This window comes from Lepidochelys kempii, chromosome 1, assembly GCF_965140265.1.
Source record: "Lepidochelys kempii isolate rLepKem1 chromosome 1, rLepKem1.hap2, whole genome shotgun sequence".
NCBI classification, from domain to species: Eukaryota; Metazoa; Chordata; order Testudines; family Cheloniidae; genus Lepidochelys; species Lepidochelys kempii.
Window position 1 is genome coordinate 247841781 of NC_133256.1, and position 21814 is coordinate 247863594.

Here is a 21814-nt window from a genome sequence, read left to right on the forward strand (position 1 = left end):
AAACCGCAATAAATCAGTTAATTAATACATTTGGCAGCCAGTCCTGGAATCCCATTGCCTTAGCACCGGAGGTCTGTGTTCCAATCAGATTAGGTCCTCTTGTGCTGGCAAAACTGGTACTTTGGTCCTAGAACCTATTCTGTTATGGTGCCAGGAAGACCTTGGTCTTTGTCTCCTATGCATAAACTAAAGATTATCTGCTTTGGGCACAGATGCCTCAGAAATCTTCTCCTATTATTTTAAATTTACCTGTACCTGAGTACTCAGATAGCAACAATGGCCAATGGGAAGGCATTCAACTTCTTAATCTCAGTTGGGAACCCCAGATATATAGTACCAATTCTTCAGAATTGTTAGTGAATAATGTTCCTCAGCCACAGCAAATAAAGATTGCTACCTGTAAGGTGACATTGAGATTGTATCACCTTTTCCAGGGGACAAATTCTAGCTCTTTATCAGTCCAACTAGTCGCAAATGTCCATGAGATGCTTCTTTTTAAAACTGTGCTTTAAAAAATACCAGAGAACCTTCCTAGGCTGACTTCATCCATCTTAGATGTCAGAGTATTTGTGTGTCTCCAAACTTTGGTCCACAAACAGGTTCTTTAACAGTGTAACTGGGTGATATCTTTACCTGGGCCACACATACAGCCTCCAGAAGACAGGAGCCATGATTCATTGATACTGCTTACTCCTGAGTCACTTACGTCTCATTTCACTTTCTGTATCTTCAGTGATCTAACACATGCTGATCAGAGAATTCCTTTCTCACATCCCTTACCATTTACAGCAATATTTCCAGATGGCAGACTTGGGACCTTCATCTTGTTATCTAGCCTTTTTAAGAATTATGGACTCTGGTGGAGGTGAAAGCTCCACATTATGGTTCTGGAATTGAATGCCATTTGTCTAGCGTGAAACTATTCCTCCCTTTAACGAAGACCAGAGACTCATCGACCAAAAACACAAATGTCTTCGTTAGGTCTCTCTGCCATTATGTATTGTGTAAAGACTATGACCAGACTAGACCTCTTTGTTACCAAGGAAAATATCCATTGTCTCCTGTTCTGCTAGAGAGGTCACTTCAGGGTCAAACAACACCCAGTGTTCCTGACAAACTCCCTTTTTCTTAGATTGGAATTGGGAATTCCTCTGTTCCATTCCATATAGACCTGCCAGAGCATATGCATTTAGAACGTAGAGGATTTAGAAAGAAGAAATTGAGAGAGGTGGCCAAAAAGAATGAGTCTGAAGAGGGTAGAAAGAGATGTTAGGCTGAAACAGGTTATTCCAGCAGCCCTGAAAGATGAAAATGATGAAAGGACGTCAGAAAGGAGCAAGATGAACAAAATATGTACAAAATTCTACAGTGATCTCTAGTCCTCACATATCCGTGTCCAGCGTACACCATCAAGGCAGCAGGCTACAGAAGAAGTTTGTGGTGTTATTTGGGAAGAAATTGAATACGCAGTTCTTAACATAAAGAGAAGGAAGGAACCCAGAGTGGAGGATGATTGGCTGGAATATCTCAAAGCAGGGGAAGATACTCTCTTCAAAGCGTTGACGCAATGGTTCACCATCTACATCAATAGTGTGTTCCAGATGCATGGAAGAAATCAAAAACAATACTATCGATGAAGAAAGACGATCCAGAAGAATTGAGCAAGTACCATCCAATCACATTCCTCTCACAAGTTTATAAGGTCTTCACCTGCATCATACTCAACTGGGTTAAGAAGGATCTTGAGATGCATGAAAGCAGAGAACAAGCTGGTTTCCGCTCAGGGTATTCGACAATTGATCACATCCACTCAGTTAGGCAGCTCGTCAAAAAATGCAAGGAATACAAAGTACCATTGTGTCTTGCATTTGTCGACTACAAAAAGGCATTTGACGCAGTGGAGATTAAAGCTGTACAAAACGTGCTCAACAAAATCTGAATTGACCCGAGGTACATTGACCTGCTGGAAAAAATTCATTGCAGTTGTTCAACAGGGATAACATTATTCAATATCCCGTGCATTATTATTATACGTAGAGGAGTCAGACAAGATGAGTGTGTCACCGAAGCTGTTTTCAGCAGTACTGGAGTCACTGTTCAAAAAATTGTACTGGGAAGAAGGAATCAGAATTGACGGAGAACAGTTAATGCATCTTCTCTTCGCTGACGACTGTAATATTGGCAAAGGACACCGCAGAACTGGAGAACAAATTGCAGCAACTACAAACACTTTCACATGATATCGAGTTGGAAATGAACACATGGAAGACTAAGTGGATGCAGAATGAGCATTGTGCAGCAGGAATCATCACTGTAAACAAAGTAATTGAGGAGGTCAACAAATATATTTACCTGGGTCAGCAGCTGAACAGAGACAACTCATTTGAAGGGGAATGCAGTAGGAGGAGACAGGCGGGGTGGGCAAGTTTAATCAAAAGCGGAGGAAGAAAAATTCACTGTCACTCAGAGGTCAATGGAAAGGTGAATGTGTAAGGTATCGCTCCATGATCACATATTGAATGAGGTGATCAGAAGGCATACAGAGGTGACTGATGTAGTGCAGGCGATGTATAACAGAAAGAGGAGATGGGCTGGTCAGGTAGTCCACAGACAATAGGTGAACAACCTGCATCAGTGACTGAATCCCCAGAGACCACAAGCGACCACTGGGCATACCGAAAACGTGCTGGGCCAATCCTGTGACAAAACACTTTGGCCAGAAATGGAAAGAACGTGCTCGTAACAAAACAGAATGTTGTGGCATCAACTTGTGTTCGTGGAGGGATGGATGAGGACAAGCCAGACAAAGGTGATTCCATATAGGTTCTTACTGCACTCAGCACTGTTGTATCTGAGTGTGTTCCAATAGTGTATTAAGCAAGATGACCAATGTCACATGTTGTTTGTTCTCTTATCCTCTCCAGGGGGAGAAGTATATGCAGGGGCCAGTCTTGTTAAGGTTTTATAAAATATACATGTTGGTATGTATGTTAGAGAAGGAAAGGTCAAAGAAATGTGCCTTGCACTTGGAGTGGAAGGTGGGAAGATGTGTGATGGTCTTTAGTTCCTGGGAGAATTCATTCCACTTTTTTTGGAGTGGTCTCTGGGAAAGGTCTGTCTCCCTGCACAGATGAGATTTACCTTTATTGTGTAGAGTTCCATTGCACGAGAGGAGCAAAGTTGTCCACCTCAGTCTTCATCCTAGAGCTTTAGGTGGTCTTTTAGATATCTTGGGCTCAGACCATGGAGTACCTTGAAGATGAGGATCAAGACCTTAAATTCAATTCACTATTTTATGGGAAGCCAGTGTAGGGAGCAGAGGTCAGGTTTGATGCGCTCACAGTAGCGTGTATTGCTAAAAAGATGTGCTGCAGCATTCTGTACTAGTTGGAGCTTCCAAAGTGCTGAAAGCTTCTTGCCCAGATATATTGGCATGCTTATTCCATCTGAGAGTTGACAAAGGTGTGAATAACTGAGGGCAGGTCCTCATCTGCCAGGATGGGAAGAGGTCTGCTAGCCAATTGGAGATGATAAAAAGAGCTACTCACGATACTGCTGTGTAAGAGTCTAGTGTCTCCAAGGAATCCAAGAGTAATCCTAAACTACAGAATGAATTGACCAGTTGTGGATGTGTGCCTTCAGTCAAAGGAGACTTCACTGTGGGTATCTACTCTTTAGTATGTTTTCATCTGCCCACTTGCATCATCCATTTCTTGCTCGGATTCAGCTTCAGCCAGCTGTTCCTCATCTGTGAGCTCATCTCATCTATACACTGGGTCATCTTAACGGTGGTAATGTGGTTATATGTAGTGAAGGATAGGTAGGGCTGTGTATCATCTGCATATTGCTGGCACTTGAGTCCATGCGTCTGACCAGTTCGCTTAGTGGCTGCATAGAAATGTTGAAAAGGATTGGAGGATGAAATTGTGGTCATTTTCAATATTAGCTTGGCCTGCCATCTACAGCGGATGCGTTGTTGTTGTTTTTGTTTTTTGTGTGGTAGATTTGCAATCCTTGTTTACCTAGAATGCCTTAGCCCCCTTTTCTAGGGGGGTTGTAATGCTTGCTGAACTCCAAGTGGGAGTATACAGAGGCCACTCAAAGAAGAAAGAGGTTTCTTCCAGTAACTGTTCTTCGAATGTTGCCTCTGCATATCCCACCTTTCCCTCTTCTTTGGAGTCTCAGGTTTGGTTCTGCACTTAAGGTTTGCTGACATAGATTTGTTGGTTAGGAGTGTGAAACAAATCACATCCTTGCCTGACAAAGCTATGCCAGCAATAACTCTAGTGTAGATGCAGTTACACTGGCAACGAAGTCCTTTTGCTGGCGTAGCTTATTTTGCTTGGGGGATTGGTATAAACTATACCAGCAAATGAATTCTTTTGCTGGTATAAACTGTCTCCACTACTAGAGTTTGCTGAATTAGCTGTATCGGCACATGCTTTCGAGTGTAGACAAGGCCTCAAGTAAATAAATGAAATTAGGGAAGGAACTGAAGGGCAGTTGGGGCCACTCCTCCCTTGAATCATCTGGTGGGATGGGGTGGAAGGAGTGAGTAGCCCCAATGTGCACTGCTTGCTCGAAGAACAGCAGTTACTGGTAAGTAACTGCAGAGCAGTCAATTTAATATTTTCCATAAAATCAATGATCATGATGTTAATACAGCTTTAACCTCACAGCTATGTATTATATTGCATCATCTGTTAAAGGAGAGCCTGCTCTTTCCAACTATCTAAAGAAAACTAAATTCTCAAAAAGGTGCTAGGAATATAAAATTAGTACAGGCTGATGGCTGATTTTTTCCATACAGTGTGTTTCGTAAAGAAAGAAGGCATCAGTTCTTAACTAATGTGGTCTCTGATTTCATCCCAGTAATTCTGTATAGGTGTGCTTTTTCCTATATGTGGCTCTTTGGAGAAGTTATGTTATATAGTTTAGATGTTAAGCAAATTCTCAGTTAATTAGCTAGAACTAAGCCTTCATTAGGTCATTTAGACAGCTTATACTGACTGAAGATAAACCTATGGGGAAAACCCATCTATGTTCAGATATTATCTAAATGAATTAAAGTGAACATATACTATTATGGCCTTGCAGGCTTTTCAATACCATAAGGCCTTGGATCATGCTCTACCAGGTTTAAAATAGGCTCCATCACTGAAATATACAAGGATGCTGCCTGGAGATCAATTCATGCATTTACTCAGCATTGCTTTTGATTTGTCTTTTAGATCTTAGACCCAATTCAAATTAGTGCTGTGACCTTAATGTAACTGAATTCTCTTCAGACCCCACCTGCTTTTAACGTTGTTACTATTAGTAATCTCCCCAAGTAGGGTTCCATACTGACCATACTCAAAGGAGAAAGAGAAGTTGTTTCCAGTACAAGTAGTCAGTTAAATAGATTGTCAGTATGGCTTCCTGTCCCCACTTCTTTAGATTCTTTGCTAAGGATTTTGATAAAATGGAAAGAGCTGATGGATAGTTGATGATGATGCACTCCCTTAAATATCCTTGAGACCAAACATGTAGTGCTGCTTTCTAGAGTTCTGACTGGATTCCCCTGCATGTATATTCATTCATACTGGCAATTTACTCTAACTATTACCAGTAAGTACTCTGGCTTAATTTGAATAGATTTTCTTTGAATCTAGGCTTTTCATAGTTTCATCTACTTTATAGTAGGCTTGATTTTTATCTTAGTATAATTTATTTTATCTTTTTCCACTTTTCACATACAGCTTGTAACAGAACATGCCTTTGAAATTCCAGACAATGTTAGGCCGGGGCATCTCATTAAAGAGCTCTCTAAAGTGATTCGCTCTGTAGAGGTAAGACTGGAAGACATTACTGAACTGCACACAGGTTACTGTGTTTCTCTTGTATCCTTTAATTATTTTAAAAGCTGCCATATTTACAAAAAGGGTACTTGATCACTTTGAGCCTCGTAGCTTTACAGTAGTTGCAACTTTAGTGTCATTATTTTCTGCAGTGTCACTTTCTTATTGTCCTTGCCATTTATTTTTGAAAGTAGAAGGCCAGGTGGAAAATTTTTTTGCAGTTGTCTAACTGCTAGTATTTCCGATTAACCAAAAACATAGCAATTTTTAAATTGTATAATCTTTATTTTAAAATTTAGAAAACTTAAATCTTTTCAAAAGCAAGTGAAAACTTCTAAGAGTTCTAGTTTTTAAATATTTACAATTTTTTTTTTTTAGATTATGCTGTTGTAGTGTTGTACATTTGAGAGCCCTGTATTTTCTTAGATTTTAGTGTTTTGTTTCCTTGCTTCTCCCCAATCTGTCCATTTCTTTTGAACATTTTCTGCTCTTTTGTCTGGTATATCACAATCTTTTCTTTTTCCTTCATTTTTCCTTCTCTCTATTTTGTATTGGGCATATTGTGCTACTTTACTACTTAGCCCTTCAGTGATTAGGGTTCCTAGTCTCTTTGAAATGAACATAGTCTTGTGATGAGAGCAGTGCTGGAAACCAAGGAGAGTAGTGGTCTGGTGAGTGTAGTGGGTATATGCCCTGTAATTCTTTAGCGTAAACAGTGGTTAAGGCAGCAGAGTTGTCATGGCAATTTTTTTTTTTAAATCACAGTAAAAGTAAATTTAGTAAGAGTCCACCGGATTTAGGAGGAAATGATGTGTAAAATCACAGGAATGCCATTTAAAGGGGGAGCGCTGTGGGGATGGTTGGGTTGGATCATGGACACACAGAAAAATCAGGTGCAAACAGAAAAATCATGGTATCTGAAATTTTGACCACTGTTACAAACAGCCTGCCCTAACAATTGTATGTGGTGGCCATTATGTTGTGGTAGCACCTAAAGGCCCCAATTAGGAGAGGGGTCTCCTGCTAAATGCTGTACAGATCCATCAGAAAATACAGTACCTCCCCAAAAGACCTACAGTTTTGTTATTTTATGATTTTTCATTCATTTATGTAAACGGGAAACCCTAATTAAATGTGTGGACTTGTCCCTGACAGACCCCTCTGAAATATTTGTTTTCAATTAAAGGAGGAGAACAGCAAACCAGTTAAAACTCAGGGAATTCTTGGTATGTGCCCAATTTCACGATCCTCACATGAAGCAACCTCTCCTCACCATTCCAGAAGAAAAGTGAGGAAACTGCGAGATCATACAACCAAAGTTCCTTCTAATCTGGATATTCTGGAGCTCCACACAAGGGAGGTACTCAAAAGGCTGGAGATGTCCCCATGGGAGGAGGCAAGTATCACATTGCATGGACATAAAAGACAAAAATTAGAATGTATAAAAAGTTTAAGCCATATATTAAGATGTAAAAAATCGCATAAGAAATTGGATAAAAAATGTATTATAATGCCACTGTATAAATTACATAACTCTCACCTAAATTACTGTATAGAGATCTGGTCATCCTATCTCAAAAAGAATATAGCAAAACACAGGAGATAGAGGATAAAAATAATTATGGCATGAAAGGTCTTCTAAAACAGTGAAAATATTGGGAATATTTAGTTCAGACAGGAGAGGTTGAGAGAGTATGTTAGAAGTATGCAAAACAGTGAATGTCAAGGAGAAAAGTGAATTGAGTGCTCTTATTTGCTGTTTTCTCATAATAGAAGATCAAGAGACATTCCATTAAACTGAAAGGCAACAAGTTTAATTATTTTACATATAAAAATTAAATTTACCTGTGAAACTCATTGCCACAATATGTAATTGAAAAAGAGCCTAGAAGGATTCAAAAATATTTCTCCATTTATATGGAAATTGTGGACATAGTTTTTCATCTAATGTAATTGTGTATTTTCTAAAAGGGATGTAAATGCTCCTGCTTCAGAGGATAAGCCATTCTTGGAGTTAGGAAGAAAGTGCAATTTATGGGCAGGTTACTGGGCATTGTGGGATTTTACCGCTGGCAGAGACCAGCTAGTGGGTGTGATGTTTTGGGGTCCACCCAAACCAGTAAGGGGTTCTGTTATTGCCTGTCCTGTAACTTTGGGAGCCTTTGTGTTGGTTCAGTTCCCTGACACCAGTATACCTCAAGCATAAGGTCTCATCCTGGCTCTCACCAGCCTAGTTACTCTTTGCTGAGTGACACCAACCTTCCAATTCCAGATCTCCCGAAATACATCCTCCCCATAAGTTCTTAGATACCAGATACTCAGATCATACCCCTCTGGTGTGTCACACCCAAGGCATGAAGCCTGCCCCCCTGTTGTTAGCTTATTTTGGCATACATACTCTACACCATTTGTACATTAGAGAGCTGCTTGGGGTAAAAATAAACAAAAAGTTTATTTAATAGAAAAACACAGATTCAAAGATGAAATAGTAAGGAAAGCAAACATATACAAGTTACATAGAAAATAAACAGATGCAAGCTCAGGCTTTACACTTTCATATTAGATAAAATCTTTTTGTCTAATAGTTACCCTATTCTCTTAAAAGTTTCCCAGCATTGATCCTAGCTACAGGAGGGATCCAGCGTTCATGAACAGTTTCCCACAAAAAGACTTTCATCTAAGTTCTGGATGCTCTTTAGTTCAAACCTCTTCCATTTTAAAAGCGTTTGCAGAGTTTTCCTTTAGTATCTCTCCCCCTCCCCCCACAATGTGGAAAAGTTCCCCCTTGCTTAGTTTCCAAAGACTGGGGTTTTCTTTTTGTTTTTAAGCTGTTCTCATTATTTTTCCTGGACTGAACAAAGGCTAGGTGCTTGAAGTCAGGCTTATCTGTTTGGGAAGGTAGCCCCCCTCTGCCTGAGAGGAGGTGTTGCTGACGTTGCACCACAGTTAGTTTCAATTTTTTATACACACACACACACACACACACACACACCCTTCATAACCATAACCTGTATACTTAGCTCATAATGACTATTCAGTTCAATGCATTCAAGCTTTCATAAAAGATCTTACTTGATATACTCTTAGAGTAAAATAGCATAGTAATCATTTGGTTTAACTGTTTAGTTTGTTGAGTTTAAACCTTCTTGTCCTCCCCTTAAGGTGTCTGGACCTGATTGTCACGATGGGCTAGGTAGTAGTTGCCATACCAATTGCCCACTTAGCCTTTGGTTTGCATCACCCTGTTCTTGTTCCTATGATTCGAGAACAAGGATAACTTCTAGAGGAAGCAGTTTTCAACATACTTGTCTGGAAGGATGTTTGGAATATAGCAATGGAGGGTGGTCATAATAAGCAGAAAAAATCCACAGATGAGGAAATGAAATCCAGCAATTCTGTATTGCTGATATCCAAGCTTGTTCTATCCTACCTACTTCAGCCATTGATAGCCAGCTTCAGCTTTTCTCTGCTGGCTATCAGAAATATTCACTATGATCTTTTGGGGAGAAATGCTGTTGTGGATGGCGGAGAAAATAAATTTGTGTAAACTCTTGTCATTTGAGGAAATAATAAACAGTCCTGCTTTTGGTTCTTTAGGACATAGCAAACTCTAAACTGAATGGAAGATTTAACAAGCCCTTTCAGCCATCTTCTACAGTACCTGAATGGAGAACAAAAGACAATGATCTACGCCTTCTGCTTTCAAATGGAAGAATCATTAGGTATAAAAAGTTGCTTATGGATCACTTGTTCAGTCATTTTGGATTGGCGCAGTCTCATTTTTTGACAGAGTTCTTCCCTTCTACTTCTGGTAACTTGTGTCTTCCCTCACACTTACCATAAGGCTTCATGCTGGAAGCAGAGTGGAGAAGGATCCACTAGCACCTCTGTGCTTGCTGTTACTGCTAGGGAAGCAAAGAGGAACTAGGATGGTGGGAGGGAAAGAAAAAGGAGGTGTCTTGCATGTGCATTTAGGTAGTATTAAATTCAGTTATTTGATTAAACTTCAAATTGTAAATATTTTTAAATACACAGATTTGTTAGAAGGGTAAAGTAAATACTCTCCAAATGAAAATTTCTCATCAGAAATACCATAGGGTCAAATTTAATGTGTTCAGAGTCCAGGTTCCAGGAGGAACATGAATGTACTAATCTTCTCAAAACATGCTGACATAATTATGATACACAAAAAAGGAAGTAAAATGTGGAACCATGTGGCTGTTGCTGCAGAGGGAATGCAGTGGGAAAATGTTTGGTAAAAGGAGAAGAAAAGGGCAGACAGTGTGAGAATGAGAATCTTGCCTCTAAGAGAATATTGTAAATAATAAAGAATGTGAACAACTATTTTATGTAAGACTCTGTAAATAATATAAAATTCAGTAAATAGCGTTTGTAACATTTCAATTTTTTGTGAGATAGAGATGAGCGACGACCATTTACAGATCGAAGTCTTTACACGGCAGACAGTGAGGATGAGGATGACAGGACAAGGTCAAAAAAGACAAAGGCTATTAAGATGGAAGACCAGAGCTCAGGGTTGGAAGGACAAGGGACTGCAGATGCCCAGAAACCACTGAACAGTAAGCTTGTTTTTGCTGGAACTGAACAATTCCGCATCTTTTATGACCAGAACAAAGTCCACTTGTACTGTGAACCTTGTTTGTGGAACTTTATTTCAACCAACTGAAATATGGCTTTTCACCAGATGGTTCTTGCTTTAGGTACATTTGGCTAAGTGTGTGATATGTAGGTATGTAGATAATTATGAACCAAAAACTGGTGCCTCCATCGTTTAAGGTTGAGTTGCGCTTTTCACTTAAAGCAGGAATTCTACCTCTTTGTTACTTATGGAAAAATACAGGGTTATCCTTCCTAAAATTACAGCACTTACTTTGAGTAAAGAATAAATTTTCTGAGACTTTTCAAGTAAATCTGGTAAATAATTTGAGTAAAAATTAATTTGAAAATGGTTCCTTTAAGAAATTTAGCACCCAGTGTCAGACTTTGTCTCGAGTGATCTTAATTGAATAATAGACTTTTCGAACTTCCCTTATAGTTAAACCTCACTGAGATTTTGTGCATAGGCTGCAGTTGAAGAATTTAAGGCAAATTGTAATTTTTTGCCATTCTTCATAACTGAAGTTGTATGCAGAAGCTAAAGAATAGTCTCATTCAGAGAATTACATGAAGAAACTGCCCTCTTTAAAAGAGCTGTCATCTTCCATTGTTCTCAATGGGGCTAAGGCCACAGTTTGTCCTTAGCAAAGATTGGCCACTGTCTCCATTCACTTGTTCCTCAAAATGTTCCCTTCTGCCTCTTGACAACATAAGGAGCCATCATCTTCCATGGGGGCAGATTGGCTTCATTTTCACAGCGGGTGATGGTGGCAATTTTGAAAGAGGGCAGTTCTTTGTGAGTTTCTCTGAGGAAGATTTTATGCACCAGTTTCTGCTGTTAGATAGCTTTTCAGTTATAAAAAGTTAAAAAAAAATAATCTTAAATTTGTTTTCAAAAGCTATCCATTGCACCAGATTTACTCAATGGATCGAGCAGGAGGGAGGGTTAAAGAAGTGTATATGTGGATGTATGCATGTGCCTGAAAGTTGTAGATGGTGCAACAGGGAGGGGGAAACTGCAGCAGGTCTGTGGAAGACAGGTGGGGAGGGGGTAATTTGGGATGTGTGCAGGGGAATATAGAAAGTTGCAATAGGCATGGGGAATTTGAAAGACAGGAGGGAGAAGGAAATTGGAATGTACCTTCTAGATGCTTTGCACTGCTCTGGCAAAACAAAGTAGCAGTAAAACTGGCTAGTGTGCTCTAGCTGCTGATAGGAACTGCCATACTGGATCAGACCTGAAATCTATGTAGTCAAGTATCCTGTCTCCAACAGTAGCTAGCACCAAAAGCTTCCAAGGAAGATGTAAGGACTTCATAGTAGGCAGATGTAGAATATGTCACTCACGTTAGGTCTCATAATTAGACTGGCTTAAGCCCTAAAGCATAAGGTTTAATATCCCTTCTGAAATTTGTGCTAGCATGAACTACGATAATTCTGGATATTTTTGTTACCCAAATGTCTGATCGCTTCTTGGCCTCAGTGGTTTTCTGTGGCAATACGTTCCATAGTCCAAGTACATGTTGTATGATAAAGTATTTCCTTTTATCAGATTTGCTACCTTTTAATTTTGTCAGATGTCCCCTTGCTCTTGTTATGAGACAGGGAGAACAGAAGCTCCTGATCTACCTTCTCTAGACCATTCATTATTTTATGTACATTTATCTTGGCTCCTTTTTGTCTCCTTTTTAAGGTGAACAGTCTGTCTTTTCATGTGAATTTTTCTACGCCCCAAATGTTCTTGCCATCCTTCTCTGAATCCCCTTTAATTCTTCAATATCCTTTTAGAAATGGGCTGACCAATACTACATTCAGTATTCTGGATGAGGCTGTACCATAGATTTTATAGAATGGTATTATAATTTCCATATTGTTCTCCATCACATTATTTATCCTAACACTTTGTTTACTGTTTTTCACTGTAGTTGCACATTAAGCAGAAGTCTTAATTGAGCTGTCTATAGTGATACCCAGGTCCCTTTCCTGAGTTGATAGTTAGAACCTTATAAGGTGTATGTTCCTCTCTCCCCACCCCACCCCCCATGTGCATTACTTCACTATTATCAACATTAAAATTCATTTGCCATTTTTGTTGACCATTCACCTAACTTGGTAAGGACTGAAATCCTCTTTTGTCTTGACTAACCTAAACTGTGTGTTCATTAAAAATCATTAAATCATTAAAAAATCACATGGCAATAGTCTCTTTGAGATTCTTGTTTAGTTTTCATGTATGAAACTTTTAATTAGAAACAACAAGGAAATTCCAAGACACAAACTGTTAAGATGTAGTTAAGGTTGAGACTACACATCAGTAATTTGGGGTAAAGGCACCTAGAGAGAGATCTCTCTCAAAAGGAAAGCAGCTTCACTAAATAACATAACATAAGATTTTATAGATTGATTTTTGGACATTTGTGGGGGCTTTTGAAACCAGATGTTGAAAACTAAATACATGTGATTATTGTTTTTGAAGACGAATGTGAAATGATAGATCTAAGAACTAATTTTGTCCTTTATTTCCAGTGTTCTTTGAAAGTGTGAAATCAGAACTCAGGAATGGATCCTCAGAGTACTCTGATATTTCTGATTCAGAAGAATCTGAGCCTGATTGCACTACCCAGGTAAATGCTAGAGAAGGAAACAGGAGTTGGTCAAATGAAAATCAAAGTAGTATTTTATTTATTTATATTTGTCTTAAAATCTCTGGATACATGTACAAAAAAATTTTAAAAATCCATTCATGAACAAATTGGGCCAATATCTAAAACTAAAAACTATCCCAAATTTGCTCACATACCTAATTCTCACACTCACTCCAATACTGGAGTGTCACTGGCAAGATACGATTTCTTGAGTAGGGATCTTTTGAGTGTTGGACCACAAAGGGGTTTGTGTAGGATAACAGAGAAACAGAAGTGCATATGCTATGAGTGCTAGTGAAGAAGGTATGTAATAGCCTTGCAATGTTTGCCCAAAACATCCCATTCCAGGTATTGATCTTGCAGGGAAATAGTTGTGTGGTTTGGGGCAGGTGGCTTGTTATCCCATCCTGGTAAAAAGGAGATGGAGGTGACTGTAGGGAGGATCTAGAATATTTTCTGAGCAGTCCTGAGGACGGAAGTGCAGAACACACTAAGCTTGCTGAAAAGGCTTAAGCTTAGCTGTTTTGATTTCTTTGATGATAAAGCCAAAGCTCAGGAATGGGGATATGAGTTTTGACTATACACTTTTTAAAAAAACAGGTTGGGAAAGTACCTACTCTCATTCCCTCAACTGCTTTTGTAAGCATAGTGCTCCTCTGCAGAGACTCGTCTGTAATACACATGCTGTTTTGATAAGTCTTGCTTGTGCTCAGCACAAGTTGAAAGACATGTGAATGGTAGATGCAAATATAGCAAGGCTGTCATTGTGAAAGTTCTGCCGGGAGTCACTGGGAAGCTGTGGCCTCAGACCTCCTTTTGCAGTCAGCCAATCATGAAACTGATTTAGAATTACAGAAGAGTTTTTGAATTTCAGTAATGTGCTTTTGGACTGTTAAGTGTTAAGTTGTGTGCTGAATACTTATGACCTTGGGAAGTTGTCATCTTTATCTTACTTTCATTGTCTGAGTAGGGGGTAGAGACCTTCTTGTCATGCTTCTGTCTGCATTCATGGATGGCATCTTCAGCAATTCAACTCAATATTTTATTGGGTTTTTTTCAGCTGTAGAATCAGTAGCATTACATAGCAGTGTGGTTTTCCATATATGTAGCCATTACTGAATTATTTTCAGTGTTCCATCAGCGGTTTTGCAATACTGTTGATTCTTTTAGCTCCACCTGTATTTCTTTCTTTTCTCTTCATTTACAACATATAATAGTGTGTTTGGCATGTTTAAATTAGAGCTGTCGATTAATTGCAGTTAACTTATGTGATTAACTCAAAAAAATTAATTGTGATTAATTGCAGTTTTAATCGCACTGTTAAACAATAGAATACCAATTGAAATTTATTAAATATTTTGGATGTTTTCTTCATTTTCATACATATTGTATTCTGTGTGGTAATTGAAATAAAAGTGTATATTATTTTTATTACAAATATTTGCACTGTAAAAATGATAAAAGAAATAATATTTTACAGTTCACCTCATACAAGTACTGTAGTGCAATCTCTTTGTCGTGAAAGTGAAATTTACAAATGTAGATTTTTTTTTTTTGGTTACGTAACTGCACTCAAAAACAAAACAGTATAAAACTTCAGAGCCTACCAGTCCACTCAGTCCTACTTCTTGTTCAGCCAATCGCTAAGACAAACAAGTTTGTTTACACTTACGGGAGATAATGCTGCCCTCTTCTTATTTACAGTGTCACCAGAAAGTGAGAACAGGCATTTGCATGGCACTTTTGTAGCTGGCATTGCAAGATATTTATGTACCAGATATGCTAAATGTTCGTATGCCCCTTCATGCTTTGGCCACCATTCCAGAGGACATGCTTCCATGCTGATTACGCTCATTTGAAAAAATATGCATTAATTATATTTGTGATTGAACTCCTTGGGGGAGAATTGTATGTCCCCTGCTGCTTTATCTGCATTCTGCCATATATTTCATGTTCTAGCAGTCTCGGATGATGACCCAGCACATCTTCATTTTAAGAACACTTTCATTGAAGATTTGACAAAACACAAAGAAGGTACCAATGTGAGATTTCTAAAGATAGCTACAACACCCGACCCAAGGTTTAAGAATCTGAAGTGCCTTCCAAAATCTGAGAAGGACGAGGTGTGGAGCATGCTTTCATAAGTCTTAAAGAGTAACACTCTGATGTGGAAACAACAGAACCCAAACCACCAAAAAAGAAAACCAACCTTCTGCTGGTGGCATCTGATTCAGATAATGAAAATGAACATGCGTCGGTCTGCACTGCTTTGGATTGTTATCGAGCAGAACCCGTCAGCAGCATGGATGCATGTCCCCTGGAATGGTGGTTGAAGCATGAAAGGACATATGAATCTTCAGTGCATCTGGCATGTAAATATCTTGTGATGCCAACTATAACGGTGCCATGAGAATGCCTGTTCTTACTTTCAGGTGACATTGTAAATGAGAACTGGGCAGCATTATCTCCTGCAAATGTAAACAAACTCATTTGTCTGAACAACGAGGAGTCCTTGTGGCACCTTAGACGCTAACAAATTTATTTGGGTATGTATGAGCTTCGTGGGCTAAAACCCACTTCATCAGATGCATGGAGTGGAAAATACAGTAGAGAGGTATAAATACACAGCATATTAAAAGATGGGAGTTGCCTTACCAAGTGGGGGGTCAGTGCTAATGAGCCAATTCAATTTAAGGTGGAAATGGGCAAGAAGAAGTGGGTGCTCCACTGTAGGTGTGCTTGTGTCCCTGCATTGCTGATCAGAAAACTTTGATAGCAGTGTCTGTTCGGCCTGCACATGCACCGTGACCTCCTCATGCTCTGTCACAAGGCTAACCGGCGCACATAGGCGAACCCCCTCAGTTTCTTCTCAACTGCCGCTGGCTAGAGACGGAGCCATTAGCGGTCCGTTTGAGGATCTTTTTTTTTTCCTTCCCCCCTTCAGCATTTCAATAGCTAGTTAATCCCCTTTTTCTCTTAGCTGTAGATTTTCTTTGTTTTTCTCTCCTCCCCTCCTCCCCCAAAAGAAAAGACTTTTAGTTCCCCTTTGTCTAGGGCTCTTTTTCCCCCAGCGTGGGGTATGATTGACTCATTTGGCTTCAAGAAGTGCTTCTTGTGTAAAGAAACCACCCCTCTGGCAGCTAAACATTCTCACTGTATCTGCTGCCTCAGGGAAGGGCACATTTCTCAGAAGCGTGTTCTCTGCCAGCAACTCAAGCCCAGGTCTCGGAAGGCCAGGGAGCTGAGACAAAAACTTATCCTGATGGCGGCAACTCTTCAGCCTCTGCTGGACCCATGCCAGGAGTCACCCAGATGGCACAAATCTTCCACATAGCCCTGGACATTTAGGGACTATGGATCAAAGGAAACAGCCGCAGACCCCTCACGTAAGACTTGTAAAAAGAGAGCCATAAGCCCCGAGTCAGCCAAAAAAGATCGCTGTCATGCTCAGTATCGTCGGCACTGAGACAGTCCAAACGCAGTACCCATAGCTCACGAGTGTCAGAAGTGACAGGTACTGTTGATAGAAAGAAAAGGAGGACTTGTGGCACCTTAGAGACTAACCCATTTATTAGAGCATAAGCTTTCGTGAGCTACAGCTCACTTCATCAGATGCATATCGTGGAAACTGCAGCAGACTTTATATATACACGTACTGTTGATGTGTCTAAAGGCCTGATGGGCATTGGCACTGAGCCAATGGTACCGGTAGAGAAGGACAAAGACACAGACTATCCACCACTAAGAAGATGCTGCCAGTACGAGCAGCACCACTGGCACTGTCAACAGTGAGCCACCCAGCCTCGGAGCACTCAACATGGCCAAAATCCCCTGTTCCCTCCAGACCAACCCACCAACAACTGCCATTGGCACTGGTTCCGTCAGCACCACAAGAGTTCTGGCACTCAAGAGAACTCATGGTATCAGATATACCAGAGTCTCCCTTGATCGGTGCTGGGGCTCCAGTACAGAGTCTTCTCCGGACATGGTAATATTCACCAACAGCGTGTCACACACCTCCACTCTCTAGTGGTGACTCAGATCTCTGACCACTCCTTGCATGCTCCTTATGGTGCCCGATATCAACCTGGGGCTCCCCAGTCATATTCTCCTTCTGCTCCTCAGCCACCATGGTACGGCCGGCCATGGGCACCACCACCACACACTATTGCACTGCCCTAGCAGCCCTACTGGGATCCATGGGCAGCATGTAGACTTTACATCTCCCAGGCACCCGTAATGTAACTCACCACAAGCCCTTGACTCTCCCCCTCGGCCACGGCATTCAGAACTGCCGAACCTCCAAAGGAGATCATAGAGGAACCGGAGGGCAGATTCAAGGAGGAAGTCATGTCGAGGACCAACATCTGTATTTCCCCAAATGAGGCAGGGGTGGCCCCTCCACCATCCTTAGCTGATGATTTTGGGCTATTTCAGAATTTGGCTAAAAGGGTAGCAGACATGCTGCAGATATCTCTAGAGGAGGTAAAAGATACCCATCATAAGCTCCTGGATATCTTGTACTCCTGCTCCTCCTCCAGAATAGTCCTCCCCATCAACATCTTGTTCACTCGCATACCTGTTGATGAAGACAGCCTTCCTGGTGGCAATCACCTTGGCAAGAATAGGGGAAATAGCAGCATTGATGGCAACCCCCCTGCATATACTATTCTTTTGGGACAAGGTCACTCTCCGATCACACCTGAAGTTCATCTCCAAGGTGACCCCCCCCTTTTCACATAAACCAACTGATTCACCTCCCAACATTTTACCCCACCTCACTATAACAGGGAGTATATACTGCATACACTAGATGTTAGGAGTACCCTGGCCTTTTACCTGGATAGGACGGAGGCTTTTAGGAAGTATCCTAAGCTTTTCCTTTTCATTGCAGAGAGGTCTAAGGGCAAAGCGATATCAGCTCAGAGACTGTCCGAATGGGTCTCAAACTGTATCAAACAATGCTATCTGGTTCACAACATAGTACCTCCATCCAGAGTCTGCACCCACTTCATGAGGTCGGTTTCCTTCCCCATCGCCTTCCTCAAATTTGTCCCTATCTCAGAAATCTATAGAGTGGCACCCTGGGAGTCTGCAAATATCTTCACAGAATATTACACTATTACCAGCGATTCTGCTTCTGTTGCCGTCTTCAGCTGCACAGTATTGTCATCTGTAACAGACTTGACTCCAAAGCCCCAGCCCTCCATTGGGGATACTGCTCAGAAGTCACCTACTGTGGATCACCCTTAGGGATACTACTTGAAAAAGAACAGGAAGTTACTCACATTGTGCAGTAACAATAGTTCTTCAAGATCTGTGTCCCTATATGTGTTCCACAACCCACCCTCCTCCCCTCTACTTTGGAGTTCTTGTTAAGGACTTTGCGATAGGGAAGGAACTGAGTGGGATTTGCCAGTGCACACTGGTTAGCCTCGTGAGGGGCAGGGGTACGAGGAGGGAGCAGAGCTTGTGCGGGCCGAATGGACGCTGCTGTCAAAGTTCTCTGACCAGCAGCACAGAAACGCAAGTGGAGCAGTCAGAGAGACATCTTGAAGAACCATCATTACTGCACAAGGCAAGTAACTTCCTTGTTAAAGTTAGTTGTTGGCCTTTCAGTTGTTATGGCATAATCGCTGATCTGTCACTTTTTGGGAGGCAAAGATTAACAGATTTCTCCTACAAATGAAGCTGATGTTGAAAGGACTGTTTTGTTCTTTGTTTGTACAGTGCCTAGAACAGTGGGATCTTAGTCCATGACTGGGGTTCTGAGGTACTACAATAATACATATATTTAATAATAATAAAGAGCTGCTGAAAGGCATGGAACAGGCACCTAAATTATAATCCCAGTTATGTTTTTAGACTGATGGTGGCATCAAAAGTCTCATCACTTGCCTTTTCACAGACTTGAAATTAGAGCCTAAAGTTTTATAGTACCAAAAAGTGCTCATGTAAATACAGTACTTCAGAATTTCAAAAAATTTAAAAAATTCCTTCCCCACAGTAACCTCCACTGAGGTTTTTGTTTTAAAAAAAGACAACCCAATCCCAGATTTTTCACAGCCTTGATTTCTGTTCTGTTGATAAAGGTATTCTTCTACATCGACACATCAGTTTGTTAGGGTACTTAACATATCTGAGATTTCTGTTGCTTTAGTAATCTTTTGTTCTATACTCAATAAGCAATATATAAATTCAACAGCATACATCCAGAACATATTTCCATTACAGAACCAAACAAAGGGGTATAATTAAGATTGGGTGGGCACTGTAAAGCAGCTGAGATGAATAGTGAATGATGGATCATCTGACATGCAAACTGGATGGATTCTGTAAATTGCCTATTTTCAAATTTTAATTTTTGAAGTTTATAAAGTGTAGAGTGTTTTTGTAAGACAAGTTGGGTTTTTGGAGGTGTTAGCTGTAAATCTCTGAAACACACTTTCAACCTTTTTGACCAAATTTGATAAAATCGGATATATTAGACCCGTATGTGTGTTCACTGTTACGGCATTCTGTGCACTATTAGCTATTCCTGAAAAACTAATTAACTGAAAGATGAAGAACCTTTAAGTCTAGATTAGAATCGCAATTATAACTTTAGAATTTATGATGTTCATCTTATGTACTATTTGCTTTTGTTCTAGCTAAAGAATTCCTCTACAGAGGAGTCAGAAAGCTCAGGTGATGAAGAGAAACAGGAGGTAACATCAAATTTCAAGGAAGAATCTAAGATAAGGGACCTCTGTCAAACTACCCAGAAGCCATCTAAAAACGAAACTCCAAGTAAAGGGTGAGATAAATGATGTGGGAGGTCTGGTTTATAAATTAATTAGAACTTCCAGACAAACACATTTGTAAGCCTTTGTTTAATATGAATATAAAAATTATTTCCTTCAGTGAAATTAAAATTCCCTTATGTACTGTCTGGTCTGTTTTTCTAGGGAATGTCCTACCTCGACAAGTACAGAAGAAGAAGCTATTCAGGGCATGCTTTCTATGGCAGGATTGCACTATACCACATGTTTACCAGGTCATACACAAAGCACAGACTGCACAGATAAAAGAACCTCTCATCAGGAACACAGAAGTTACCCCAGAAGTAAGCATAAGGACAGGCAGCCATCCCAGAGTCATAAAACGGAATGTGGTAGGTACTTACATAAACTATCATTGCCACACTATGTTGTTACACTAGGGCTAAGATTTCAAAAATAAGTGCCTAAAATTAGGTTCCTAGAGCCATAGTGAAGTTCCTAAATAAGTATGGTATACTTTCCAGAAGTCAGTGAGATAACAGTGTGCTCAACACTTCTGTAATCCAGGCCAAATCTATTTAGGAGCCTAACTTTAATGAGGCCTTAGCTGTCAACCTAAAAGTTTCTTCAGCATCTTTCGGTGTTACAAGAGTTGCAGTGGTACGGATGGATGAACTGAAAGCTATAATTCCCTCCAGGGGAAAAAGCTGAAAGCAATAGTTCATAAGGTCTCCCTAGCTGCTGCTTTCATGTATATGCCTTACTAGATAAACCTTAGATTCTCAGTCTGCTTGACGGCTTCTAATACAGTCTCTTTAAAAAGCACATCTGGATTTGTTCCTGGAATGCAGATGTAAAGGCTAGCTAATGGCTGCATCCTTATTCTCACAGGGAGATCAGTTTGGTAAAACTTAGAAAATGCTATAGCTGAAGCAGCTGATAAAGGAAACTTTTACATTTGGTGAAATGAAAAAGGAAAAATCAGTCTCTATTACAAGAATGGGGAAGTCATTTTGTAGTCCACAATATTCAGATACCTACAAAAATAGTTTGGAAAAGGAGAAAGTTCTGCAGAGATGGAAGAAAAGATATATTCAGAGAAAAATACTCCATCCAAGCCTATCTCCATACAAACAAACACAGTGTGACTAGATGTGGCCTCTCTGCAAGGGTGCAGCTCATCGGGTGACACCAAAAGTTTTATCTATAGAAATGAACTGTGCTGGAGAAATAAGTCCTAGACATAATATAGAAAGGGATATGTAATAGAATTGAAGAGGGTCCCAAAAGATACAGAATAGCATCAGAAGTTTAAAAACAAAAAACAAAACCCCAAAGAATAAATGTAGGATGGAAGCAATAATAGATGCATGCAATTCAGCAGAGCTAGGCACTGGAGATTTCTCAATTTTTGTGGCCCATCAGTGCATCTGGGTAGATGGGGAGGAATCTGTGCTGATACTGGAACAGGGTACCAAGAAAATTTAAATTTCACAGAGAGCCTTTTTGTAGTATCTCTCTAGTATTAGCAAATTCTCTCAACATCAATAGACCTAAAAGAAACACATGCCTATTCCAAACCTCCACATGAAATTCCTCCATTTTTCTCATAACAATTTGTATTTTTGTTACAAATTCTTATCGTTGAGATTATTGACCTGTCCCATAATCTTCACAGATGTCTTAGCGGTCTACATAGCAGCTCTCTGAGAGAAGAGAATCTATACCATCCTTTCTTACACTGTTTATCAGAGCTCAGAAGACAAAGTCAGACAGTACAATAGCACTACAATTCAGTTCTATCAAGTACATGACTTCCTGATAAACCACAAAAAACACCTGCATTCAGCAAGATCATGACTCACCTAGGCATCCAGATAGTTACAAAGAGAGATTATTTATTGCGTAGGTGAAGCAATCAAAGATTACGGCTATACTTAAGGCTGTTTCA

At 40.1% G+C, this 21814-nt stretch overlaps 1 protein-coding gene across 2 annotated transcripts in view; it reads left to right on the forward strand.

Moving 5' to 3' along the window:
- KDM7A (lysine demethylase 7A) overlaps nucleotides 1–21814 on the forward strand; it is a 95648-nt gene that overhangs the window by 62350 nt on the left and 11484 nt on the right. For both annotated transcript variants that reach the window (XM_073322670.1, XM_073322678.1), the window contains exons 11-17: nucleotides 5742–5831; nucleotides 7027–7236; nucleotides 9438–9562; nucleotides 10260–10420; nucleotides 12984–13081; nucleotides 19753–19898; nucleotides 20050–20255. In XM_073322670.1, the coding sequence (XP_073178771.1) occupies nucleotides 5742–5831; nucleotides 7027–7236; nucleotides 9438–9562; nucleotides 10260–10420; nucleotides 12984–13081; nucleotides 19753–19898; nucleotides 20050–20255 (1036 nt within the window). The remainder of the gene's footprint in view (nucleotides 1–5741; nucleotides 5832–7026; nucleotides 7237–9437; nucleotides 9563–10259; nucleotides 10421–12983; nucleotides 13082–19752; nucleotides 19899–20049; nucleotides 20256–21814) is intronic.